The sequence below is a fragment of the Indicator indicator genome, chromosome 39 (genome assembly GCF_027791375.1).
Source record: "Indicator indicator isolate 239-I01 chromosome 39, UM_Iind_1.1, whole genome shotgun sequence".
NCBI lineage: Eukaryota > Metazoa > Chordata > Aves > Piciformes > Indicatoridae > Indicator > Indicator indicator.
In genome coordinates, this window is record NC_072048.1 from 228,178 (window position 1) to 254,801 (window position 26,624).

The window sequence follows — 26,624 nt, forward strand, 5'->3', positions numbered from 1 at the left end:
ACCGCTGCCGCGACATCGCCGCCATCTTGCCGTCACGGAGCAGGGCGGGGCGGGGCCTGGCGGGGGCGGGGCGTTGCCAGAGCGCCTCCTCGCGGGACGACGGCTGCTGCAGGGCTGGGGTTCGCGGGGCTTGGGGCCCCGAGGTCGAGGGGCCGGGGCGTGTGGTGCATCCACCGTGGGCAGCGTGGGGTGGCGCAGGGCCAGCGACCGGGCCGCGAAGTGGCTGCGCCCGGCCCGGCTGATCCAGCTGCCGGCCCCCGCTCCCGGCCTCCGCCGACAGCCGCGCCCCCGGCCCGAAATAGCGCGGGGCGGGGTCGGCACCGCCATGGCGAGGTGAGCGTGGCCGGATAGGACTGGCAGGGCCCAGTCCCCGGGGCAGTGTCCAGTCGGGGGTTTCGGACACCCGCTCAGGACCCGGAGCCTGAGGCTCCACCGGGCAGGACCCTCCAGTTCGGGGCAGCCGGGGAATGGCGCCGAGAACGGCAGGGGAGGGTGAGGGCAGGCCAGGCTGCCGGGGCCCACTGGCTGCCGAGGCGAGCGGCTGTGTGGGGAGTGGGAGGGGAGTGCTATGTGCCCACCAACTGCCACCCACTGCTACCATGCATCCAGCCCTGGGGCTGGGCCCAGGCAGGGGACACCTTTGGGGCACCTTCCTGACCCAGTCCCCACACCACACCTGGCATGGTCTCATGAGAGCACTGATGGGCACTTTCTGCTGGTCTGCTCATTCCCAAGGCAAGCTGCAAAGACGCTGTGGTACGACCGCCCGCGGTACGTCTACATGGAGTTCTGTGTCGAGGATAGCAAGGATGTCAAGGTCATCATTGAGGACGAGCGGCTGGTGTTCAGGTGAGCTGCCACCACCCTGTCAGCCGGGACACAGCACTGAGCAGGGGCTGGTTCAGGGGACAGGGCTCACGTGGTCTCAGCCCTCCCCTAAGCCAGGCTGTTACTGTGTTTTGGCAGCTGCAAAAACGCAGACGGTGTGGAGTTCTACAACGAGATCAATCTGTATGCCAGGGTCAACTCCAAGGTGAGGCTTCCCGCCAACAATCTGTTCTACAGCCTGCATCAGTTACACTCAGCCCATGCAGTCTTGACCACACCATTTGGAGATGAATGCTGTCCATTTCCCAAGTGCCTGAGTGCGATGAGCACAAGGCAGAAAGCCCTGACCCTGGGCCTGGCACTCACAGTGGGCCAGAAATCACCTGCCTCTGAGCTTCTGTGTCCCTCACAGCCTGAATGTGGCTGAGCTTTAACTCTGTGCCTATCTGCAGCGGGTTGCAGAGAGGAGCCGAGCAGACACTGAACTGAGGCACTGATCTCTTGGCAGGACTCACAGGAGAAGCGCTCTGACCGCTCCATCACGTGTTTTGTGAGGAAGTGGAAGGAGAAAGTGGCCTGGCCTCGCATCACCAAGGAGAACATCAAGGTCTGTGTGGGTCCCCAGTGGGCAGGACCAGTCTTGGTACATATGCTGTCCCTACATGGCACCCTGTGGCCTGTGGGGCTCAACCTTCCCCCAGACAGACACCAAGGACCCTATGTGGGCATCCCAGCAGAGAGCTCCCAAAGAGAACAATCTCATGATCACTGCCAGTCCATGGACTCTGTGTTCCAGGAGGGATGCAGCACCCCTTTCTCTTGATACAGGCAGAGTCAGGCCCAGCACTGGCAGGCAAAGGGACTCGTTCCCCCTCCTACCCTTCCCCAAGCTGCCCAGCCCCTCCCTCCTGTGGGAGCAGCCTGTGCTTGTCCCACAGCACAGTCCCAAGGACAGGACTGCCTGGTCCCCTCTGTGCTGCTGCCTGCCTCAGGGGATGCTCTCTCTGCCCACAGCCAGCCTGGCTCTCTGTGGACTTCGACAACTGGCGAGACTGGGAAGGTGACGAGGAGCTGGAGAGGGCCACGGTGGAGCAGTATGCAGAGGTGTGCTGGGCTGCAGGCTTCAGGGATCTGGGCAGGTGTGAGGTGGGTACTTGGGGTGGGGGAGCTGGGCATTTGGAGTTCCTGCAGCTGCCTCTTTGCCATCCAGCTCCTGGAGAAGGTGACGGACAAAGGGCCTCCCCCCGCCATGGACGACCTGGATGTAAGCACTGCCGCCAGTCTCCTTTCCCAGACCCTGCTGCAGACGCCCTGCACCGAGCTGAGCCTCTGGCTCTCCACCCGCTCCGGGATGCAGGGAGCACCTCCAGCGGCTGTCCTCGGGCAGCCCCTACCCGCAGCCAGCTGGGACACGCTCTCTGGGACTGCGTGGCCGGTGCTCACCTCCTCCCCATCACCCTGCTCCTCCTCCCGCAGGACGACCTCTGAAGCCGAGGCCCTGGGGACGCTGCGACCGCAGAAAGCCTCCCGGTGCACCGGCGAGCAACGCGGGGAGGGCTCTCCGAGGAAGCAGATCCGCCCAGCCCGGTTCCCCGCCGAGCGCAGCGGATCCCAGCCCGGGGCGGCGAGAGCTGACCGGTCTCCCCGTGCCGGTTACCCGCGCGGGCACGGCGCAATAAACGTGGGCTGTTGCCGTTATCTGCTGTCAGCTCGAGCCGCTGAGAGTCGCCTTCTGCCTGCAGCACTGGTAGCGGGAGCGCGCGCGCAGAGCGTGTCACCAGACTGATCCCTCCCACTGACGGGGCCGAGGCGGCGAGCGAGAGCGTCATGTTCCCCCTCGGCTGCCGTCCCCGCCAGTCCCATGCTCCCTGTCGGCCACCGTCCTCCCAGTCCCCGTGCTTCCCGGACCGCGGGACCGTGTGGCTCTCGCTGCCGGCATGGTGTTCCAGTGCCAGCGGGACAGCTGGGCCCGGCAGGTAGCGGAGGGGCGGGCGGGACGGGGGGCGGCGGCGCGGGTCGATGCTCACGCCGCCGGCGTCTCCGTTGCAGTTCGCCACCAGGGTGGTGTCGTGCCGGGCCGCGGAGCTGCGGCCCGAGGGCGGCGGGGAGCCGCTGCGCGGGTTCCAGGTAGTGCTGGAGGACACTATCCTCTTTCCCGAGGGTGGCGGGCAGGTACGTGCCGGGCCGGGCGGGAGGCCGGGACTGAGGTGGCGGCATTGACTCCCTGTGTCCGCAGCCCGACGACCGCGGCCTCATCGGCGATGTGCGAGTGCTGCGTGTGACCCGGCGGGGCCCCGAGGCCATCCACTTCGTCCAGTCGCCGCTGGAACCGGGTGCCGAAGTGCTGCTGTCGCTGGATTGGGACCGACGCTTCGATCACATGCAGCAGCATTCAGGTCCGTGCCCGGCCTGACCGGCAGCGCCTCGTTACAGCGGTGCTGGCAGTGCCGCAGGCCCGACCGGGGCAGCGTCCCCTGGCTTCACCGTGGCCCCGCGCCGGGGGCAGTCGGTGCCCAGCCTGACCCTCCCTGGTCCAGACAGGGGGAAGCATGACAGCTTTGTACCAGAGTCCATCCCTGGGCCTCCCCTGTGGGCTCTTCTTGGTCACTAGACAAATCCACTGCCAAGGAGAAAGAAAAGTCCAACCAGCATGCGCTGTGGTGCCCTTGGGGTTCAAGGCCCATGGGGTATTGGCTGTGTCTTCTCTCTGCTCCTATGTGGTAGTATGAGCCCTATAGTGCCAAGCATGTGCCTGAGCATTTGAAAATATCACAGGGAATGTCAGAAGATAAAACACAGTTTGGCTGAAAATCTCTCCCCTGGTGTGCAGTGGTACTCAAAGCTGTTGCTTGCCTCCTTCTAGGACAGCATCTCATCACTGCCATGGCAGAACAGATGTTTGGGTTCAAGACGACTTCATGGTGAGCTGGGAAATGGCTTCTTTTGACCACGGTCTAACCTTGTTTGGTGTTTGCCACCGTACTGCGCACCAAGGAGCTGAATGTTGATAAATCAAAAGTAGTTTGCCCTTAGATGTTTCACTTGGGCTCAGGGGGCCTGGGAGCGGTGACTGAACTGGAGTGAAGCGAGCAAAGTTCTGTGCTCCTTTAAGTGTGTGGTAGGCCTTGGTACTTTCTAAATAACAGGAGGCAGAGAGTTCTTTAGTCTCAGTTGTCACATCCTGGCAGTGGGGTGTGTGAGTGCTGCAGAGGGACCTTGCAGCTGCTCTGGGCTGCAGCAATGGATGTTCTTCATTGGTGCAGGGAGCTGGGCCGTCAGCGAAGCCTCATTGAGCTGGACACTCCCTCCATGACTGCAGAGCAAGTAGAGACCTTGGAGAGAAGTGTGAATGAGAAAATCCGAGAGAGGGTGCCCGTGGCAGTGAGGGAACTGCCTGCAGATGATCCTGAGATTGAAACAGTGAGTGGTGGGGGGAGAACTGATGCTATCCCTGGGAACAAAGCACCTGTGGCAGGGATGTCACCTAGCTTGCCATTGTTCTGCCTTTGCCAGGTGAGGAGCCGAGGTCTGCCAGATGACCATGTGGGCCCAGTGCGAGTTGTTGACATCAAAGGCATAGACTCCAACATGTGCTGTGGGACTCATGTCTCCAACCTGAGTGACTTGCAGGTGGGGGGCTGCTGCTGAGCTGCCTCTGGGAGCCTTGCTTCACACAGTCAGACCCAGCACAGCAGCAGGCCCTGATGGTAAAAGGGTGACAGGAGCAAGGGGCAGAGTGGCAGGCAGGTTGCAGTCCTTGTCCCGGTGATCAGGGCCATTCTTTCATGGTCCAGAGCTCAGCCCTACCCTAAGTAGCAGTGTTTTCCGAGTTGCCCATGCCCCTGCAGAGGGGATGTGATGGTGCCTTGCAGGGTTCTTGTCATTGTTCCCTGTGTTAAAGCACCAATTCCTTTGCGAGTTTGTCATGAAAGAGAAATCCTCTGGCAGGGAGGGGGAGATAAAATTCTAGAGCTGCCTTTAAGTGTTTCTCCGTTTTCAGTCATGGGTTGGAGTCTGTATCCCAGCAGAGACAAGCAGATGCACTGCAGAGCACAGCCCATAAGTAGCAAGTTGTGTTAATATCACTCTATTCACTCCTTGGCTGTTGTTAGGTTGACTTTGTGGCTGATTTCAGTCAGTTTATTGTCACTGGTAGAGAGCCAACACGTAACAAGGCATAGTCTGGTAGGAGCTGAAGAGCTGTGTGAGTAAAAGCAAACCACTATGCTGCTCTGATTTTCTTTTTAAGGTTATTAAACTCCTTGGCACAGAAAAAGCGAAAAAGAACAAAACCAACTTGGTTTTCCTGGCAGGAAACAGAGTGCTGAAGTCAGTTGAGCAAAGTCACAGTACTGAGAAAGCTCTAACTTCACTGCTCAAGTAATGCCCTTTCCACTTTGTTACGCCTTTGCTGTTCCTCCTGGCAAATACCACAGAAGCATCAGCATACGGCTGCCTGGTGCATTATGTGATGTATCTGCCTTTGTTCCTTTGTCCTTCAGAGTGGCGATCCACATTCTTCTTGTTCTTTCAGGAGTGGACCAGGTGAGCATGTAGAGGCTGTGAAGAGGCTTCAGAGTTCAGTGAAGCTGCTTCAGAAGGTATGAGGATGGCTGCCAAAAGCAGACTGTGGCTGCCTGCTCTAGACCTCAGCTTTACTCTGATAGCTAGAATCATAGACATCGGGTTTTGTGGATACTGTGAGAACTGCTCCCATCTCTGGGAACAACTCACTGTCCACACTGCCTCCTGCATCTGCAGTTTGTTTGCTTTTCTTTCAGAATAACCTGAACCTGCTCAGAGACTTGGCTGTCTTGATAGCCCAGGACTTCAAGAACAGAGCTGCTCAGAGTCAGCTGTTTGTGCTGCACAGGTTTGGTGGAGTTCAGGTATTTTACACCTTTTAGGGCAGCTGCACCTCTGACACCTGTTCAGGCTTCAAGGAAGAATGTAAACAAAGTAAATAGAATATTAAACTGCCACAGCCTGCTGGAAGGTTCTGTGCTCAAAGGAATATGTCAGTAGTTCAGTCACTGAATTCTTCTGGTTTTATAGCAAAGAAATAATTGTGTTTGTCTGAGCTCTGTCTGCCCTTGGTATTTTCAAACAAAGCTGAAAACAATATTTTCAAAATTTTTTATTTCCTAAACACTTAAGTAATTGCTAATATGCCCTCAGGAGTGCACAGTAAGGATTTAGATGTATATTAAAAATTCAGCTGCATTCTAACAGCAAGAGGCCAGAACCCCAGCCCTAATCAAGCTTTTGGTTCTTGATTAATATTTTGGACTCTGGGGACTTTTGCTTCCTACTGAAGTGTTTTTTTTTTAACCCATCCCTACAGGAAAGAGGCTGACTCTGAGTTTATGAACATCATCGCTAACGAGGTTGGGACAGAGGTGAGCCCTTGCTGACGACTGATCTGGCAGCGCTGCCTTTTCTCTGCAGGCTGAGCACAGGCAGGGCCAGCAGCTCTTCTGTGCTCGCCCCAGGCAGGTCTGTTTCCTTTCAAAAGTTACATCAGTTTATTGTTCCCACCAGCCTCGGGCTTCAGGGGAGGGAATTCTCAGCCCTCAGAAATACAGCAGTGAAAATTCAGAGCACTGTAGAGGAGCCTACTCACTGGCAGGTTTAGCCTAGACTGGACTGTTTCAGTTGGAAAGGACCTACAATAATCCTTTTTTACTTAGTATCCTCCTGCACTCATTCTGTCTCCCACTGAGCATAAAAGGTTTGTAAGACACCTCCCACACATTTTTACTTTCTTTAAGCTGAGCCTATCTCAGTGATGCACCCAACTCCTGAACTGTTCAGTGCTCAGATGGGGTCTGTGGTCAGTGTCTGTTCTCTGCCTGACAAGGAGGGCACTGGTGATTCTGGAGCAAGACCCCTCTCTGTCTACAGGAAGCCCTGCTGTTCTTGACTGTGGGTGACGAAAAGGATGCAGGACTCTTTCTTCTAGCTGGCCCTGTTGAAGCAGTTGAGAATCTAGGTCCCAGGTAACACGTTCTGTGGTTTGTTTAACAGCATTTCAGATGAAGCAGCTGGGCATGGACCCTGTTTGCTCTCTGGAGCAGGTTAGGCCAGGCCAGTCTCTTCTGGGTAGCCTTCACCCTGTACTGTTGTCACTGCAGGGTGGCAGAGCTGCTGGGAGGCAAAGGAGCTGGGAAGCGAGGCCGCTTTCAGGGCAAGGCAAGCAAGATGAGTCGTCGAGGAGAGGTGCAAGCTCTGCTGCAGGAGTTCCTCAGCCAGAGAAGCCCTGAAATGTGACCATCAATTCTCCAAAGCAGGGCTCCTCCCTGTTTGGCATCAGTTCCACCAGCAGCTCTCTCAGAATAAAGACACAGACTTAGGCAGCTCATGCAGAGAGGCTCTGTGAGTGCTGTGCTGGTGTCAGCAGCGCTTTGCTGAAGGATTCTATTGTTCCCCCAGACAAATGCTGCACCTCCTTGAGTGACTGCAGGTAATGGGGAACTGTCCTTAGAGGGCACCAAGCACAGCAAACACTCCTGGCTCAGCTGGGGTGGAGAGAGCTGGAAGGCAGTGTGGGTGCCCTGTGGAGAGGTCATTAGTCATTGTCCACCTTCGTGTGGCAGCCCTTGCTGGGGTGTGGCTGTTCCCAGCTCTTTCTGAGCATCAGGAGTTTCTCTGGCTGATGCTGGTATAAACTCCCTTGGGATCTTGCCCCTGTTCCCCAGCTTCTCTGGCATCATGGGGCCTGGAGCTGTTGCAGTCTTAGGTGCAGAATCTAAAGGGCACGGTGGAGCAACTGGGGGGACATCACTGCAGGTACTTGGGAGCTTTTTTCCCATCTCTTGCTAGGAATGGCAGGAGGGGAGGGGTTTGTTCAGGCATTGGTAATAAACAGAAAAGGAAGAAAAGAAACCTCTGTCCTAAAGAGGTTTGTCGTGAGCCTGGGACAACAGCAACCCCAGCACACAGCATTTCTGTACGTACACAGCATTTCTGGGCTGATGTGGTTCAGCCCAGAGACCTTTGCCAGCTGCTGGGGAGCAGCAGCCACAGCACTAGGTCACAGCTGTGCCACACGTTCCTGCCACAGCCTCTGCTGTCTAAGGATGCCTGCCTGCTCCCTGCCCTCTGGTCTGGGTAAACTTTCCACAGAGAATTGGGTCCACAGCTTTGCTGTGGAAGGACCTTTAACATGGCCAGATTTCAGCACAGGGAGGCCAATGGTGCAGTTTGGTCATAAGGAAGATGCCCTCTCACCTGGTGGCTTGCAGTGTTTTGGCAGCAGGAGGGCTCCCATCTGTGGGCTGGCAGAGGGCCTGCCTGCTGCTGCCACGCAGGTTAAAGGCCTATCCAAGCCATGGCAAGGCAACAGATGTCACCAAAGCTCTGCTGGCCATCACCTCCCAAAGGCACTGCAAGGTCTGGGCAGGGCAGATGGCATTTCTGAGATGTGCACAGCAGAGAATGTCACTGGTGCTTACAGCTGGGCCTAGGGCAAATGCTGCAGGAACGAGGTGGGATGCTGCACATGCAGACATGGTCTGTCAGGAAGAAGATCTCTGCACCTTCATGTCTATTTTAAACTATCTCAGGCAGAGAATGTTTACTGACTGAGTTAATTGGCAGCCTGCCTGGCTTTGGAGTCAGTGGGGCCAGCCTGCAGCCAGCTGCCTGCTAGCAAGGGCTGAGCAGAGCAGTAGGGCCCTGCAATGACACAGCTGTTTCCTGTGCCCTGAGCAGAGCCTGAAGGCTGAGCGGTGGGGCCTTGACCCCACAGTGCAGCCAGCAGCCCCACAGCAGCTCTGTCCCCACACTCTGGGGGCTGGCACAGCCCCAGGGGAGGTGCTGGGTCCCAAAGCTGCTCTCGTCTCTGTGAGCAGCAAGGGGATGTGAATGTTTGTTCCTAGCACAAGGTGCAGCCAGAAACCCTGGGCAACAGCACAAAAAGCAGCTTGTCCACTCTGCTGTGCCTGATGGCACCTAGGGGTGAAAGGGGGCAAGGCCCAGGGGATCCTGGCACTGCCCCTGCTAGCAGTTGGCCTGTGCCTTGCAGGTGGTGGCAGGAAAGGTGTCCTTCCTTCCCACAGCTGATCGCCACCCAGCCCCAGCAGTGCCCAGACACCACTCTAAACACACCTACAGCTTTAATTGCAGGGGTCTGCACACAGCCTTGTGTCCATCCACACCCCCACAGGCAGGCTGCACACAGCTGTGTGTCCATCTGCACACCCACAGGCAGGCAATGACCACGCCATCTGCTGCACCACGTTGCAGTGAGTCCCAGACATCTCAGGGCCAGGGCTTCCCACAAGGCAGCCCTACAGCTGCAGCTCACAGTGTCTGCCTGTTGCTGTGGCAGAGCCACTTCACTAGCAGAGTCTGAGCACCCACGGGGCAGCAGCCTGCTCCTGGTGATGCCATCTCCAGCCTGTAGCATGGTGTCCTGTCCCCATGAGCTTCAGGAGAGCACAGAGCGTTCTCCCTGATGATGCTGAGTTCCAGGCTGATGACCTCTACCCGTGGGCACAGGAAGGGCAGCAGGAGAGCCCTGGGGGTGCAGGGCTCACTGTGCCATCAGCTGGCCACAGACTGCCCACATCTACAGCTGGCATTGTGGGTCTGTGCTGTGGAAGCCATCCAGCAGTGCTGCCAGTCCAGCCTCCACAGCTGCTCCTGGTTCAGGCTCAGTCTGTGCAGATTCACAGGGGGCAATCAGTCCCTGTGCAGTTGTCCAATGCCTGTCCTCGAGCCCAGCACCAGGGCAGCTGCACCATTACCTGCAGGGACAGCCCTAGACAGACTTCTTGTCCTGTGTGGCCAGCAACTGGGAGATACAGTAGGGGATAAGGCCGACGGTGGCCAGTGGCACAGCTGCACTCTTGCAGAAGGAGAGGATGTAGAAGAGCAGCTGCACATAGGAGGGTGGCTTGAAGGCGTCAAAGAGGTGCAGGATGAGAAGGGAGGAGATGATGCAGCCCAGGCGGAAGGGCACTTGCTGGCTCTGCTTCCCCCGGCAGCTCTCCAGGTACATGTGGGAGTTGAGGGCCAGCCCCAGCCCGAAGAGGATGCCCAGGTTACGGAAGAGACTGGCAAAGGGGGTGGTGTCAATGTGGACCCACTCAGGGTGGGCACACCACCTTTGTGCCTTCTCCAGTGTCCAAAGTAGATCCACACCGATCACCCGCAGCAGCAGGTAGAAGCCCAGGGCAAAGCTGAAGAGGAAGAAGGTGATGCCCAGGTACTGGCGGAGGCTGGCATTGTAGATGCAGTGGACATGCTGGAAGGTCTTGGCCACAGCCATCCCTGCCAGTGACAAAGTGGGAGAGGAGGTGGCACTGATCAGTGAGTAGTCGCCTGCTGTGGCATCGGCGGGGGGGGGGGGGGGGGCAGGCAGAGTGCGCACCTGTGGGCACTCCAGGGGGAGACTTGTGCCAAGGGCTACCGGGTGCTCCTCCACAGTGCTGATTGCCACAATGCCCACCTCTGTGCCCCGTTTCTCACAGACAGTTCTGCTCCCTCGCCCAGTGATGACCCTTGCACACCCCAAGCCTGCCCTACCTCTGCCATCAGGCCACATTCACCACACCTCAGAGCCAAACGGCAGATGGCAGTGTCCTGCCTACCCAGCTGGGACGTGTGCCTCACCCTCCAGGGCAGCAATACAGAGCCATAGATGCAGCTTGCACCAGAACCCCACAGGTGGCTGTCAGGCTGTGCACCCTTCTGGCCGCTGTGGTCTAGCAGGGCAGAGCCGCAGGGAAGGGGCTAGGGGGGGCACAGGGCACTCACCTGAGATGACTCCAGCGATGACCTGGTGGGGGAAGTGGGCAGCAATGAAGACTCGGGACAGGCAGACACAGACTTGAACTGCCCAAAAGCCTGTCCAAAGCACTCCCCAGAACACCCTGCAAGGGACAGGCATTCATGTCAGCGGCTGCCACCTCCCCAGCCTGTTCCCATGCACTCTCCAGCCAGGGTGCCACAGACTGGCTGTGCCTCAGTGGGCTTGGCTGTGCACCCATCGGGACCAGAGCAGCCTCTGCCCTGCACAGATGGCTTTGGCATGCAGCTTACCAGTATTTGAGTGTCTTCAGCTGCTTCTTCCCCATGGCAATGGAGAGGAGGGCTGTTACCATCACGTAGTACACACCTGCTGCACCCATGGCATGGCCAGAGGGGCTCCCTGGGCGAGGAGAGAGCCCCAGGTCAGAGGTCCCCCTTCAGAGCCTGCTGGCACTCATTCCTGGAGAGCTCCCAGGGATCTGCAGTGCCACCTCTATGGAAGACAGCCAGCTTTGTCCCAGGGTGCAGGCAATGCAAGAGCAGAGGACAGCATGGCAGGGTAGTGTGAGAGCACGGCGCTGACTCAGTGGCTCATCTGCCAAGCAAGAGTGGGCTGAGGGCTCTGACCATCCCCAACAGCTTGCTCAGGGCCACCTGCAGCCCCTCCCTGGCTCCCGCAGAGAGCCGTGGGCAAAGTATAGACAGAGCAGCTCTAGAAACAGGCAAGCCCCTTCCCCACGGTGTAGCTGCCCACGTCTGGGGCTGGAGGGCAGAGCACGTCCCTGGCAAGGGCCAAGGCTGTGGCTGAGCACGGGCAGGGGTTTGTGGTGAACTGCCACGTCTGCACCGAGGGTCAAGGTCTGCTCTGCGCAGGGGCTGCCCTGCCTCCACCTGCCGCTGGCGTCCCCAGCAGTGCAGCAGGGGCCAGTGCTGCAGACTGCTGATAACGGTGCCCCTTCCGCATAGTCTGAGACCCAGAGTGGGGTCCTCGTGTGCAAAAGCCCTCGTGCAAGTCCCAGCTGACCCTGAGAGGGCTGGGGGACCCTACCGGGGCCGGTCTCACAGGTGAGCAGGAACTGCTGGATGGGTGGGGTGGAGGTATTGCTGTAATAATCCGTTTCATGGACCCACCAGTAGGGTCTCTCCCCAAAAAGGATCCTGAAAAGAAAGGAGAATAGGGACTGTACAGGTCCTGGGCACCAGAGTGGGTGGACTCAGATGTGGTTTCTGCTCTGGCCTGGGAGCTGGAAGAGGCAAAGGACCCATGAGCAGTCCAGAGCATCCTTACAGCCATAGCATCCATGGACAGCACCCACAGCTGCTGGCTGGCACCAAACCCTGCCAGGTTGTGGTGTCAGGGTGGATCAGCGCCATGGTAGAACTGAAGCTGCCAATAAGATTGCCTCATGGCTGGGGTCGTGGCTGGGTCCCTTGTGTGCTCCCCATGTCCCACCATGTCCCCTCTGTGTCAGAAATGTATCATCACTGCCATGGGAAAGGAGGTGCTGGCCGTGCCCCAGCTTAGCCATGGAAAACCCTCACCTGGAGATCAGGGAAGCACCAAGGCTGGAGCCCACAGATCAGAGCTGTGCCAGGACTCTCCTGCAGCCCCCCATGTTGAGGGGCTGTGTGCCAAGCCAACAGCTGAACCCTGATCAAGGCTGAGGGCACACACCTGGCCCAGGCTAGTCAAGCTGTGCCACCCACCCAGAGGCAGCTGCAGCACAGTGCCACTCACCACTTGCAGACGAGATTGAGCCAATCACCGACCACGGCCACCCAAAGCAGCCGGATGCCCACTGCCTCACTGCAGTGGAACCAGATGGGGAAGAGGATAAAGAACGTGTTCCTGAGGTCAGCAGCAAAGGAGATGAAGAGGAACCAGTCCTGGGATCCTTGGAAGTGCTGCTGCAGCCAATGTGTGGCCTCAATGCCTGCATTGTGCAGAAGGTTCATGCTGGACTCCATCCTCATCGGCAGTGCTGCCCACAGCGCAGCTCAGGCTGTCCCAGCAGGGTTTTATACTCTGCAGGCTCTTGTTTGCCACGGGCAGGTTGCTCGTCCCAGCACTGATCTTTGGACCCAAAATCACTTTTTGCCAAAGGTGCATCACCACGGGGTGTTACAAACATGTTTGGAACGTGTTTGTTCCAAGGGGAACAAGGGAAAAGGGGAAACAAGGCTTTGAGGGCATGTGCAGTGTGGCTGCTCCGACACCAGCAACTTAACCCTTCTTGGCACCTCCCCTCCCTGCAGTGTGCCAGGGTTGTTTCACCTGGGGGGCTCCTGCAGGCCCTCCTCCTAACACCCAGTGCTGCAGCTGCGTTGCTCCTACTGCACCCCAGCGTTTGCTCTGCTGTCAGGAGGAGGTTTGAAGCAGTGGGAACAGTGGAGTTGCTGCAGCCCTGAGCTGTGACATTTTTACCCTCTGCATCAACCCAAGCACCACCAGAGCATCCCTGGGATGCCCAGCAGCATGGGCTGGGTTGTGCATGGTGTGTGGGGCTGACTGCCACTACCCCCACACCTACTGAGACCTCCAGCTGAGGAAAAACTACCTTGGTGCCAGGGCATTTGACAGGCTGATTTAATCAGGACTCTGAGCAGTGGGAAACTTTCCAAGCCTTTTCTGGTGCTCCCTGCAGCCTCAGACGGGAGCTTGGGCAGCTCCTGGCTGCCAGCAATGTTTTTTTGATCTCTGATGTGGGGTTAAAAGACCTTTGCAAACGAGGTCCCAGCAAGGGAGGACATTTCTCCCAGCACAGCTCCACTGGTCAACCCCCTTCCTGAACCAAGTTGCCCTCTGAGATAGGAATGAAGCTGAGCACACTGCTGGTTCTGGTGCTAGGTCCCTGTCCATGGCCTTTCCCTGACCCAGCCATGCACTGTTGCTGGCAGCAGTGTCAGCCCCACAGCATTATCATTCCGTTCTGCCTCTGGGGGTTACGGTAAACAAGTGGCACAGGAAACTATTTCCAGGAGCCCGAGGACATGAGGTGAGCCTGGCAGCAGGAACCCCTTCCCCAGCTCTGGCCGCCTGTCACGCTGCTGGCGTGTGGCTCGCAGCCCGTGCGGCAGTGGCAGAGGCAGTGGCACAGGATGCACAGCCGGAGTCTGCCGCAGCCAAACACGCAGCTACCCGCTGGAGGAGGTGCAGGCGGGGGCGTTAATGATTAGCAGCCAGTGAAAATGCATCACTTATCTCCCTCCTCGAGAAAGTTCAGGTCAGGATCCTTGAACCCTTGTGCTGCTTGCCACAGTGCAGAGCAAGCAGAGGTCGTGCCGAGCACCGAGTTCTGCCCACAGCAGTGGGCTCTGTGCAGTGGCATCTGCAGGCAGCATCCTGCCTCTTGCCTGTGCCTAGCCTGGGAAGCCACGGGGTCGGGCAGAGAAAAAAACACAGAAAACCTGGGACACAGCCGGGAGAGCGACCGGAGCTGCCGGGCCGAGGAAGGGGGATCCTGCTCGCAGCTGGCTGTGCTCCGCTGGCCGTTGGGCAGTTCGAGATCTGCCTCCACCTGCTTGGCGAGGCGGGGGCTGCCAGGATAAATCTGGCACCACAGAGCAGCCACTCACAGGCTCTGCAGGCAGCTCCTCCTCGCTCCCAAGGAGCTGTCCATCAAGAGGCAGCGGGAATTCCTCCCGGCGGCCTCGCCGATTGTCCTGGGCAAAGGGAAACGCGAGCACAGCCAAAGCCTGACCTTGTGCTCAGCAACCCTGTCCCTGCTCACTGCAAGGAGTTTGAACCAGGCGACTTTTAAAGGTCCCTTCTAACCCAAACCATTCTGTGACTCTGTGAACTCCATCCCGAGGGTCAGAGCGCGGCTGGAGCAGCCTCGCCATGCTGGGGAGTAGGAGGGAGCCCCAGGGCAGCCAGAGCTGCATGTGAAGGGAGGCAGCAGCAGAGGCTCACGCCGATCCTGCCAAGCAGCAACTTCCCTGTTGTGCCAGGAACTGGGAACGTTCGTGAAGGGACGTGGAGAACCCGGGGCAGGAGTGATGCAAGCTCTGCAGGAGCAGCCCCGGCCACAGGCATGTCCCTGCCCGGGGGAGCTGCACCCACGCATCCCAGCCCCCAGACTCAGTTCCCAACCTACAAAATAACCCAGACAAAGTAGAACTTTGCACGGAAATGGAATTACTCTTGCAAAACAAATTCCCCAACAGCTCATTCCCAGGATCCTCAACTAAAAGGGGCTTTGGCCAGCATGAAGGAATGCAACAAACTTGGCTTCCTCGACAGAAACATTTTGAAACAGTCAGCAATTAATTGTCCCCATGAGATTTTGCAGCAGAAAATGGGGGCAAAAGGTGTTGGGGGTGGGGATTAACATCCTCCAGTCCTCTTGCAATCACTGCAGGAAAACTGAGGCCACAGGAGGGAGAGGTCAGGAAAGAGGACAAGAGCAGCCACCTCCTCCGCCCCTGCAGCAGGCAACTGTGCTGGCAGCAGCGCCAGGGACATGCACTGCAAACCAGCCAGAGTGGCTTTCCCAGGGCAGGAAGGGGGTGAGGACAGGGTGGGTGTGCAGAGAGCCCAGGATCAGCTGGCAGCCCACGAGCTGTGTGCCTGGGCTCATTCTGGGACACGATGTCCCCACGATTCCCCAGCTCTGGAAGGTGCAGGGCACATGGGTGCTGTAACACAATGTGCTGCAAGTGGTGCCAATGTTTCATCCAGAATGTTCCCAGTGTGCTGCAGGGTCTGGGCAGTGGGCAGTGAGCTGGACCCCTGCCAGCATGGAAGCACATCTGGTGGCACCTGGATCAGCTCACAGGCAGAGTCCAGGCAGCACTGGCATGAGATGGGGCAGGAAGCCCTGGCTGTGACCTTCTCCTCACAGGGAGCATCCCACCTGCTGTCCCAGAGCCTGGGAAGTGTCCCCAGGGCACAGTCCCCCCTGTCAGCCAGCCCAGGACACACAGGGACAACTGCAGACTCACACTGAGCCACATCCCCAAGCTGCCCACTCCTGCCCCTTCTGTCCTGCAGGGAGCCAAGCTGGCTCCCAGGGTGCCATGATGCCAACACTGGGGTGTCCTGAGTCTGTTCCAGCATGGCCCTGGGCAGACCCGGACCCCTTGATGAGGGGTCAGAGCTGGGAGGATGCCAACCATGCCTCCAGGGACACACCAGAGCCAGGCTGTGAGGCTGGAGCTGAACCATCCTCAGTGTCCCCAGCCCAGACGGGCACAGCAGGGATGGGCTCTGGAGACTGCAAGATCCTGCAGCTCAGGGCTCTGCATGCAGCTAGGGGTACAAGAACAAGGGTCCCTGTGCCAGCGGGGGCTGAGGGCACCAGTCAGCAGTGAAGGCCAGAGCCAATTAGTGCAGCTCAGTGTGGCCATTACTCATTAACTTCCTTGTTTGTCCCACATTCCCCAGCAGGAGCCGTCTGCCAGCACCAGAGTCCAAGAGCCAGGGCACGGCAGGGGCACACTCAAGCGGACTGTCCCTTAGCAGCGCCAGGGCTCTGCACCAGCTGCAGAAGCTGCAGCAGCACCCATGAGCCATGCAACATTTGGGTCAGAAAAAGCAGCTGAGTGCCAGTTTATCGGAAAGGTGAAGATGGGGCAGCTCAGCCCGAGGAGTGCCCCTCTCACAGCTGTGCAGTGTGCTGCTCCTGCAGGCTCCTTCTGCTGCCCAGGGCAATGTCCCTGTCCCCAAGGCTTGGATCCGCCACAGCAGCCAGAGCTCAGTGGCACCTGGGCTCCAGCAGCTTTGGAGCTGCAGCAGCCATGGGCTAGCGTGGATGTCTCAGGTATTTGGAGCTGCTGGGCACCTGTGGCCCAGCACTGCCACCACCCTTGGCAAAACCTTGGTATTGACTTTGGCAGTGGCCATCACCAAGACCCTGGGTTCACCAACCTACCTTGGGGAGGTGGCATGAGCCCTGATTCCAGAGGTGGAGAGCAGCCATAGGCACCCCACAGCAGTTTGGGTGGCATCCTGGATGGAGTCTCCAAAAAATCTTTTCTAGGGGCTGTTTTCCAGAGGATTTCAGTCCATCCTGGTAGTGTCACGGTGCTGAAATGAGAGCTCAGCTCCTGCAAAGACCTGAGCAGCTGACACCCTAGCTGGGGGCAGAACAGGTCCTGCTGTGGCAGCAGAGCCCTCTCAGGATGCTGCCAGTGGCTGGACACAGACTGCCTGCACCAGTGGGGGCAGGGCAGCGGTGGCCCCAGCCTGGTCAGACCCCACCTGGCAGCGGTGCCAGGCTGAGGTTGAGGAAGCCTCTGTAGTGGAATGGGGGCAGGTGGGGGGCACAGGCAGCAGTGAGGGACAAGCAGGAGAGGGTTGGTCCCACACACCCCAGGGTCCTGCTTGCCACTGAAGTAGACTCCATCAGGCGAGTCCACCAAGGGGTCTTTGTCGAAGTAGTTGTAGGATCTCAGGAAAAAGCCAACACTGTTGCCCATGGTCACTGTGTTGGGGACATCTTCAGCATGGGGGACATGCAGAAACCCCACAGAGATCCAGGCGACCAAGTCCTGGGCAGGAGGGAAGACAGGCACTGTCAGGCTGAGCAGGACCCTTCCAGCCCAGCAGCCACCCAGTTTGGCTGGAAGGGTGTGATGGTTTGAAACTGTCTTTTTAATTTTTCCTTGCAAAGTTCAGAACAAAGTGAAAGAATGTAAATAAGTCACTATTGGGTGTAAGAAAGCAAAATAACGATTGTTCTAAACACTTCCATTGGATAGATAGAAATGTTCAAGAACTATTACCCAAAACAAAGTAGGCACTCTGCACATTCTGCGTTCGGCAGTGGGGGCAGTTGCTGGGCTGTCTGGCTGCTGTTTCTTCTTCTCTTCTGGCTGAAGATAACACACTGACCTTGGCAGCTAAGTTAACAACTTTCTGCTTAACTAACTCTGCTTCTCTGTCCAGGGGGGTCTGGGGGGGAAGCTCCTGGGAGAGGGAGGCCCCTTTGGGAGGATCCCCTTGGGGGGAAGCAAAGGGAGATCGATTGTGCTTTTTCTGTTGATTGTATATATTTGTGAATGTTGTGAATTTTGTATATTTGTACATATTCATTGCATTTCATTGTAGATTTTAGACTCTGCTTGTAAATACAGCTTTTCATTTGCTTCCAGACTGAGCTAGCCTGGTTATTGTTGGGGGGGGGGGGGAATTTCAGCTCACACCGACACACTTTTTATTTTTGGCGCTCCAACTCGGGGCTCGATTGCTTGTTTGATTTATTTCTGCTCAGATTAGGAAGCAAAATGAAGCTGTTTTGGATTCTGAGTCATTCTATTTCATCTATTATCGGTGCAATTGTCTACAGATGGGCCATTTCTTGCATGATAGACAAGATTGTGAGATATGTGGCATATAAGTCATTTCTTTGGGTTAAGAACAAGTTACTGAATGTTGGTGAATTCTGTTGTGGTCTTATTGGGCTAAGAAGCTATGGTAACTCAACTATGGATCTGCTAGCAGACACATATGAGTTTGTTACTCCTCTTACAACTACAGAGGGTCCTTGGAACCAGTGGTACCCTAGATATCTTATACTAGCCTTAATCTTAATTTTGTTGCTTCTTGGAATAATCATATGGCTACTGATAGCACTGTGTCAAGAAAGACATAAGGCTACTTGCTCTTCCAACTCTGCTGTGAATGTGAAAACCAAGCCAGTAAATTTGGTGGCCACTGTAACCAGAAAGCGTAAAGGAGATGCAGATGCTGCAGGAGATGGTGCAGATGGAGATGAGGGTCCTTCTACTCAGGGTCCCTCTGTTAAGAAAGATCCTTCTGATGAGGAACAGAGGGTTAGCCTTAAAACTCTGGTAGACCTCTTGAGACCCCACATGGATGACGGAGATGTAGGTCAGGATGTAGACCCTGGTAGATTAGCAACTGCTGGCAGAGCCTCTGAACTCAAGGAAATTCAACGGAGGATTACAACAGGATTATGGGGACAGCAACCTCAGGATGATGATGATGATGATGATGAGGATGACATACAGTCAGCTAATGCACCCAGACAGGAAATTAGACATGTGAGGAAGGATTACATCAGAGGAGATAATGAGCCAGTCCTGTCTTGGCTAGCCAGGTGTTTTGATATGGGAGCCCCAGCATTGGTGGTAGGTGACAAGTCGGCCTCTCAGTTGGGGATGCTCTCAAAGGATACAGGCATAGACAGGCATCTAGGCAAGTGCATTGGTAAAGTTTCTCTGTGGGCACGCCTCCTACTGGCAGTCTCGCTGAGGTACCCCAGCAGAGATGATTTACCATGGAACCCTAAGCCTTGGACCACAATAGCTGAGGGAATCAAGCGTCTGAGAGAGTTTGCTGTGAGAGAAGTAATGTATGGAGATCACAAGACTCTGAATCCTGATGAAATTCCTGTTGGAACAGGCCTTGCCAAAAAGCTCATTAAGCTTGCTCCTCCTAATTATGCCACTATTCTGGCAAGCAGGATTGTGGCAAGAAATTATGGTGGAGCACCTCCTACTGTTGGCCATTTCACTGACCAAATGAGGCAATTGGAGGATAGTCTTGCACGTACTTCTTTGGTTTCAGCCATTGAAACTCTGTCTGGAAAGATGGAGAATTGCATGAAAGAGCTGAAGGAGGAACTTAAAACCTCCATATCCAACTTGATGAAGGGGGATGATTCTGATTCCTCTTCCTCTAGATGGATACAAGTTTCAGCTGTTAGGAACAGACGTGCTCCAAGGAGGCCATTCCAGAATAGGTCAAACCAAAACAGACAGCAGAGGCAATCACGTGGCAGTATCTGGATAACTCTGCGTGATCAGTTTGGTGAGAACATGAACAGATGGGATGGTCAACCAACTTCTGATCTTTTCAAGAGGTTACGGGAGCTGCAGAGGGGCAGATCCCGAGGTAGCAATACCAGGAGGGTAGCTGTCGCTTCCTCAGTTTCCCAGAACAACTCTGATAGCTCCAACAGTGATCCTAATTCTGATGCTGGACGTTGTGCCAGCTGTACATGTGGATGTAATCCCCACCATTAGGGGTGCCCTGCCTTCCGCCAGGGGGAGGTAAGGGATAATGGAGATAACAGAATCTATTGGGATGTGTACATCCTGTGGCCTGGCACTTCAAAATTTCAGAAGTACAGGGCCTTGGTTGACACAGGAGCTCAGTGCACCATAATACCATCAAATTATCAAGGGGGAGAATCTATAACTATTCAGGGAGTCACTGGTGGATCTCAAGAGTTGTTTAAGATAGAGGTTGATATAAGTTTAACTGGGAAGCAGTGGAAGAAACATACTATTGTAACAGGACCTAATGCACCTTGTATTTTGGGAATTGACTTTCTGAGAGAAGGGCGTTTTAAAGACCCTAAGGGTTACAAATGGGCTTTTGGAATAGCAACTGTAGAAATTGATGGAGGAAAATTGAAGTTGTCCATTAGACCTGAGCTTTCAGATGAATCTGCAGTTGTGGGACAACATGAGATAGAGGATGTAAAGCTGCCGGTTGCTTCTCAAACTGTGCACCACAGACAATACAGAACCAACCGTGACTCTTTGGTGCCCATTCAAAACTTGATTCGTCAGTTGGAGAGTCAGAAGGTCATCAGCAAAACTCATTCACCTTTCAACAGTCCAATCTGGCCTGTGAGAAAGCAGAATGGAGAGTGGCGTCTGACAGTTGATTTCCGTGCCTTGAATGAAGTAACTCCACCCATGAGTGCAGCTGTACCAGACATGATGGAACTCCAATATGAGCTGGAATCCAAGCAGGCCAAATGGTATGCTACCATAGACATTGCTAATGCTTTCTTCTCTATTCCCATAGCAGAGGAATGCAGGCCTCAGTTTGCTTTCACCTGGAGAGGCATTCAGTACACATTCAATCGTTTGCCCCAGGGGTGGATTCACAGTTCAACCATCTGCCATGCAGTGATCCATGATGCTTTGGAGAAAGGTGGAGCTCCAGAACACATTCACTTCATCGATGACATCATCGTCTGGGGTGAGACTGCTGAAGAAGTCTTCGAGAAAGGTAATAAAATCCTTGACATTCTCTTGCAAGCTGGTTTCGCTATCAAGCGAGACAAGGTGAAAGGACCTGCCAGAGAAATCCAGTTTCTGGGAGTGCGGTGGCAAGATGGTCGCCGTCACATCCCAATGGATGTGATAAACAGAGTCTCCGCCATGGCAAATCCCATCAGCAAGAAAGAAACTCTGCGTTTCTTAGGCATAGTGGGATTTTGGAGACTGCACATTCCTGGATACAGTCAGATTGTGAAACCTCTATATGATGTGACTCGAAAGAGAAACAGTTTCCAATGGGGTCCTGAGCAACAAGCAGCCTTTGACCAGATAAAGCGAGAGGCAGTCCAAGCAATGGGTCTGGGACCTGTCCGAACTGGTCCAGACATTAAGAACATTCTGTACACGGCCGCGAGTGACAATGGTCCAACCTGGTGCTTATGGCAAAGAGCTCCAGGGGAGACACGAGGACGTCCTCTTGGTTTCTGGGGTCGTGGCTACAGAGGCTCAGAGGCAAACTACACTCCAACAGAGAAAGAGATTTTAGCTGCTTATGAAGGAGTGAAAGCTGCTTCTGAAGTGATTGGAACTGAGTCACAACTTCTTCTAGCTCCTAGATTGCCAGTTCCGAATTGGATGTTCAAAGGCAAAGGTTCTTCACCACATCATGCAACAGATGCTACCTGGTCTAAGTGGATGGCTCTAATAACACAGCGAGCTCGAATAGGAAATCTCGAAAGGCCTGGTTTGGTGGAGGTGATCACAAACTGGCCAGAAGGCACAAGCTGTGCAAAACCTCCAGAGGAGAGAGTAACTCGTGTTGAGGAAGCTCCTCCTTACAGTGATCTGTCTGATGATGAAAAGAGATATGCTTTGTTCACAGACGGTTCCTGTCGTCTTGTTGGGAACAAGCGGAGATGGAAATCTGCAGTGTGGAGCCCAACGCGCAGAGTTGCAGAAGCGAGAGATGGAGAAGGAGAATCCAGTCAATTTGCAGAGGTAAAAGCTGTCCAGCTAGCTCTTAACGTAGCTGAACGTGAGAGATGGCCAAAGCTTTATCTCTACACCGACTCGTGGATGGTAGCCAATGCCTTATGGGGTTGGCTGAAAGACTGGAAGAAGAATGGCTGGCAGAGGAAAGGAAAGCCAATCTGGGCTGCAGATCTGTGGCAAGACATTGCTGCTCGCATTGAGAGAATCCCAGTGAAAGTGAGACACATCGATGCTCACATTCCTAAGAGCAAAGCTACTGAAGAACAACAACACAATCATCAGGCAGATCTAGCTGCAAGAGTTTCCCAGGTGGACACAAACTCTGATCCTGATCCTGATCTTGACTGGAAACACCGAGGTGAGCTGTTCTTAGCTCGGTGGGCCCATGACTCGTCAGGACATCAAGGCAGAGATGCAACCTACCGATGGGCTCGTGACAGATCCATTGACATTTCCATGGATGCTATCACACAAGTCATCCATGACTGTGACATTTGTGCTGCTATTAAGCAGGCAAAGCGGATCAAGCCCTTGTGGTACGGTGACCGATGGTCCAAGTACAAGTATGGTGAAGCCTGGCAGATTGACTACATCACTCTACCTCGTTCTCAATCTGGTAAGCAGTATGTGCTGACTATGGTAGAGGCAAGCACTGGATGGCTGGAAACTTATCCAGTTCCTCATGCAACTGCACGTAACACCATTCTTGGTCTGGAAAGACAAATCCTGTGGAGACACGGAACTCCAGAGAGGATTGAGTCGGACAACGGAACTCATTTCAAGAACAATCTTGTAAAAAACTGGGCCAAAGAGCACGGCATCGAGTGGATATTCCACATTCCCTACTATGCACCAGCTGCAGGGAAGATCGAACGCTACAACGGTTTGCTGAAAACCACTCTCAAAGCCATGGGGGGTGGATCTTTGAAAAACTGGGAGAAACATTTAGCACAAGCAACCTGGTTAGTGAATAGCAGAGGTTCAGTGAATCGAGCTGGACCTGCCTAATCAGATTTGTTGCGAAAGGAAGAAGGTGATAGAGTTCCTGTTATCAGAGAAAAGAATCTGTTAGGCAAAACTGTTTGGGTATTTTCTCCTTCAGGAGAGGCCAAACCTGTCCGAGGGTGGTTTCTGCTGAAGGTCCTGGTCACACCTATTGGGTGATGCAAGAAAATGGTGAAATGCAGTGTATTCCACAAAGAAATCTAACTTTGGCTGAGAGAGGTTAAATTCAGAGTGTTGCGCAGATACAGCATTGCGCCCAAGAGGAGAGTCCATGAGATCTACGGTGCACGAACCCTGAGAGCCCTGAGTCACCTGAGAGTCCCTGTTCCTTTCTTCGCTCCATCTGCGAGGAAACAAGCTGTTTGCTGTTTTTCCTGTGATTTGACTCTTTTGAATCATCTACATCTGAAATAGCCAGAATGGACTATGGTCTTTATTCACCTATTGTTGTAGATATTATTTTGGATTAGACAGATGATAGTAGCAGCCAATGGAATTGTTTAGAAGGGGTGGACTGTGATGGTTTGAAACTGTCTTTTTAATTTTTCCTTGCAAAGTTCAGAACAAAGTGAAAGAATGTAAATAAGTCACTATTGGGTGTAAGAAAGCAAAATAACGATTGTTCTAAACACTTCCATTGGATAGATAGAAATGTTTAAGAACTATTACCCAAAACAAAGTAGGCACTCTGCACATTCTGCGTTCGGCAGTGGGGGCAGTTGCTGGGCTGTCTGGCTGCTGTTTCTTCTTCTCTTCTGGCTGAAGATAACACACTGACCTTGGCAGCTAAGTTAACAACTTTCTGCTTAACTAACTCTGCTTCTCTGTCCAGGGGGGTCTGGGGGGGAAGCTCCTGGGAGAGGGAGGCCCCTTTGGGAGGATCCCCTTGGGGGGAAGCAAAGGGAGATCGATTGTGCTTTTTCTGTTGATTGTATATATTTGTGAATGTTGTGAATTTTGTATATTTGTACATATTCATTGCATTTCATTGTAGAATTTAGACTCTGCTTGTAAATACAGCTTTTCATTTGCTTCCAGACTGAGCTAGCCTGGTTATTGTTGGTGTGGGGGGGGAATTTCAGCTCACACCGACACAAAGGGTGAAGCCTCTGGCTGGAGCAAGAGTCAGGGCCATGTCTGCAGTGCTCAGCTCCTCTCACCTCATTGGTGATGGTCTCATTAGTGATGAAGTCAGCAAAGGCAACAGTGGGTGTCCAGGGGTCATTCTGGTTGTAGATGCTGGTGCTGGAGGGCTCCTTCTCCTTCCGACGGGTAACAGCCAGCTGGTACCTGCCAGCACCGGGAGCACAGGGGCTTGTCCCTGCCAGCACAGGGCAGGGTAGCCACAGCATCACTGCCAGGAGGTACATTGGCAAACGAGCTAGATGCATCCTGGCACATGCCAGGGGACCTGATCTGCCCTGGGCCAGGAAGGGAAAGGGCTGGCAGGGACCACAGTGGCAGCAACAGGCAGAAGCCCCAGCACCTTTGGGATCCTGAACATGCCCAGGGCTGCTCCAGCCTGGCCAAGAAGCAGGAATATGTCCAGACATGGACACTGCTGTTTGCTGCCCTCAGCCACAGCCACAGTTAACTTCTGCAGCCACCCCCCAGATGTGAGCCATCAGATGCCACCCCAGCAGAGAGCAGTTTGTCCAGAGACTTCCTGTCCTGACATGAAGATCCCAAGCCCCGAGGATGCCAGCTGAGGGAGTTTGTCCTGCAGCCTGGCTATGCTCGCCCCTGGCTGCTCTGAATTAACCTTATCTGGAGTCAGGTCCCTGCCTCTGAACTGCCCTGAGCAGGAGTCATTGAGTAACTTTTCAAGGGATACTCAGAGCCAAAAATTCTGCATGGTTACTGTTTAACCCTTCCCTGCAGCCCAGCAGCAGCCTGCTGAGAAGCAGCAGCCTCTCTTCCACCGGGAACAGGGTGCCAGTGTGGGAGGACAGAAGGCTGCAGAAGGGCAGGGGCTGCTTGTGCCCCAGCCCTGGCACTCACCTGCCCCGGCACTCACCTGCCCCAGCTGATGGCCCTCTCCATTGGGCTGCTGGTGGGCAGGTGCTCCCCAGCCGAGCTGGCAATCTGGATGCGGTAGCTGCATGGATGGCCCCAGCGGTTGAGGTTGGGGCTGGCAAAGCAGAGGTAGAGAGGCAAGGGGGCACTGAGCGGGAACGCCGCCTCCTCCTCTGTCTGCAGCCTGGTCCTGCGGAGGTACGGCTGCTCCAGAGTGCTCTGCTTGCTCCACGGATCTTGCATGAGCTCATACTCCATGTCCTGGATCTCCAGGGAGTTCAGCTGCCCTGAGAAGCAGAAGGGAAAAACCTCTCAAGGTCCATGCCCCTGGCAGAGCTGCAATCCACAGTGAACCACAGCCACATAAAAAGCCACCCAGACCTACCGTCCACATCCAGGTCTACCTTGTAGTGGATGTGGTGGAGGTGCATCGTCCCCAGTGTGTGGGGACCAACTCTGTTTCCATAGTCGGTGCCTCAGCCATGGAGGAAGGAGGAGCTGATGTAGCCAGTGGCATGCACCCGGACCTCCACGGCCCCACTGCTGTGGAACATGAAGTCCCAGATGTAGTCGTAGTTGATGTAGCTAGTGGCATGCACCCGGACCTCCACGGCCCCACTGCTGTGGAACATGAGGTCCCAGATGTAGTCGTAGTTGATGAGGGTTGAGATGGTGCGAATCACCAGCACGTCCCGCCACAGTCCGCCGAAATACAGGGACTGGGAGTCAGAGAAGTGGTGCCGCAGGGGGGTGGCAGTGTTGTGCTCAAAAATGCAGAGGGAGTTTTGGTTGGTTCTGGGGGTCTCTGACTCCACCAGGTAGTGTCAGTCCATGTAGGTGGCTGTATAGGGACAGTTGAGGCCCTGGACAAGCTCGTAGGCAAAGCGGCCGATGCCAAAGCTGCCATCGAGGTACCGAGTCGACATGCTCCCAGGGCAGTTGGAGCCATACAGGGCTAAGGCTTCCTGGAGACTCAGCTCATAGACGATCCTCTTCCCACGGTACCTGATGTCAAAGAGGCGTGGGCCAGAGTTTGGGTTCATGCCGAAGGTGATGCTCCAGCCCTGGAAGGTGACGCGGTTGTCCTTCACGCTGTAGCGGGGACCCTGGGGCTCATACTGAAGGGGACCAGGTGACCCTGGTGCTTGCCGGGATCTCATGGAGCCCAGCACTGCTTCGGCATGGGACTTCTCCAACCTGATGACCAGTCACAAAAGCATCCTCCAGGTCCTGTGTGCTGGTAAGGTACTGGCCATTGTAGAAGACTTGGTGCAACTGCCAGTGGGAGATGCGGAGGTCCCTGTGCTCCACCAGCACCTCCAGCCCCACTGATGACAGGTAGCAGCCAGTGCCAGGCGTGTTCTGGAAGAGCACAAACCACGTGGCACGGTCACTGCACTTGAAGCCCCGTGGGGCTGTAGTGAGGATGGCCAAGTCAGTGCCGTCAGACTCACAGCACGCGGCAAGGAAGCGCGGAGCCTTCCTCAGCTCCTGACGGATGAGGGCATTGATGTCTGCATACTCCCTGCCGGTGACAGGTCTGCGGTGGTACGGCACCGGCCCCCCATACCTCTGCACCGTCACATCCAGGTGGTAGGCCGGTGTGGGCAGTGGACCCACTCGTACTCGGTGACGTTGGGCTCTGGCTGGTCTGGTTCCCAAAGTAGAGCACAGCCAGGGCCTCCCGGGGAGGGCGAGCACCCCCCTCATCCAGGAACCGCAGCACCTCTGCCTTGGCAGGGACCTGCATGTCAATGGAGGCAATGCAGTTGTCGGAGGGCTTTGCCCTTGAGGCATTAACCAGCTGCACCCCGAGGTTTCCCTGCAGGTACTGCACCACTTGCACCATCTCCTCAGGGCTCAGATCCGCAAAGACCAGGCTCTGGCCACCATCAGTGTCCTCTTGCTCCAGGGGTTGGCGCTGGCAGGTGCTGGGGCCCTTCCCTCTGGTCAGCAGCACACAGACTAAAGCAAAGATCGTGGCCAAAGCCAGAACCAGCAGGATGAGCACAGTTTTCACGTTCATGACTGCTGAGGCACCAGGA

General features: G+C 55.4%; 2 protein-coding genes and 1 pseudogene across 4 annotated transcripts; 1 reads left to right on the plus strand and 2 right to left on the minus strand.

Moving 5' to 3' along the window:
- The first annotated feature begins 293 nt into the window (after window positions 1-293).
- On the plus strand, window positions 294-7,214 carry LOC128978759 (putative protein PTGES3L). 3 transcript variants are annotated; one of them, XM_054396747.1, is made up of 17 exons: window positions 294-333; window positions 736-849; window positions 967-1,033; window positions 1,337-1,435; window positions 1,843-1,932; window positions 2,039-2,092; window positions 2,878-3,000; window positions 3,065-3,224; window positions 3,692-3,749; window positions 4,092-4,248; window positions 4,342-4,458; window positions 5,078-5,208; window positions 5,363-5,429; window positions 5,610-5,701; window positions 6,173-6,227; window positions 6,733-6,827; window positions 6,963-7,214. In XM_054396747.1, exons 1-17 carry the CDS (start codon window positions 326-328, stop codon window positions 7,096-7,098), a joined length of 1,623 nt encoding a protein of 540 aa, XP_054252722.1. In that variant the 5' UTR covers window positions 294-325; the 3' UTR covers window positions 7,099-7,214. The 3 variants fall into 3 exon arrangements, with proteins under 3 accessions (XP_054252722.1, XP_054252724.1, XP_054252723.1); XM_054396748.1 differs by lacking the exons at window positions 294-333; window positions 736-849; window positions 967-1,033; ... (1 more) ...; window positions 1,843-1,932; window positions 2,039-2,092 and adding an exon at window positions 2,766-2,804; XM_054396749.1 differs by lacking the exons at window positions 2,878-3,000; window positions 3,065-3,224; window positions 3,692-3,749; ... (6 more) ...; window positions 6,733-6,827; window positions 6,963-7,214 and adding an exon at window positions 2,305-2,424.
- Window positions 7,215-9,517: 2,303 nt separating this feature from the next.
- On the minus strand, window positions 9,518-12,552 carry G6PC1 (glucose-6-phosphatase catalytic subunit 1). The gene is made up of 5 exons (XM_054396832.1): window positions 12,323-12,552; window positions 11,633-11,742; window positions 10,876-10,984; window positions 10,591-10,706; window positions 9,518-10,104 (listed from the first exon to the last, which is right to left on the minus strand). The coding sequence occupies exons 1-5, from the start codon at window positions 12,550-12,552 to the stop codon at window positions 9,593-9,595; spliced, it is 1,077 nt and encodes a 358-aa protein (XP_054252807.1). The 3' UTR covers window positions 9,518-9,592.
- A 4,223-nt stretch (window positions 12,553-16,775) lies between these two features.
- Window positions 16,776-26,605, minus strand: LOC128978822 (membrane primary amine oxidase-like; annotated as a pseudogene).
- Between the last annotated feature and the right edge of the window lie 19 nt (window positions 26,606-26,624).

Bases quoted from the DNA above. Each gene is read 5' to 3' on its own strand.
- LOC128978759 (XM_054396747.1), top strand. The intron at 5,702-6,172 runs GTTTGGTGGAGT...CCATCCCTACAG, and splicing joins CAGCTGTTTGTGCTGCACAG to GAAAGAGGCTGACTCTGAGT. The intron at 6,228-6,732 runs GTGAGCCCTTGC...CTCTGTCTACAG, and splicing joins CTAACGAGGTTGGGACAGAG to GAAGCCCTGCTGTTCTTGAC.
- G6PC1 (XM_054396832.1), bottom strand. From the start codon at position 12,552: ATGGAGTCCAGCATGAACCTTCTGCACAATGCAGGCATTGAGGCCACA. The intron at 10,985-11,632 runs GTAGGGTCCCCC...CTCCTCGCCCAG, and splicing joins CACCTGTGAGACCGGCCCCG to GGAGCCCCTCTGGCCATGCC. The intron at 10,707-10,875 runs GTAAGCTGCATG...TGTCCCTTGCAG, and splicing joins CTGAAGACACTCAAATACTG to GGTGTTCTGGGGAGTGCTTT.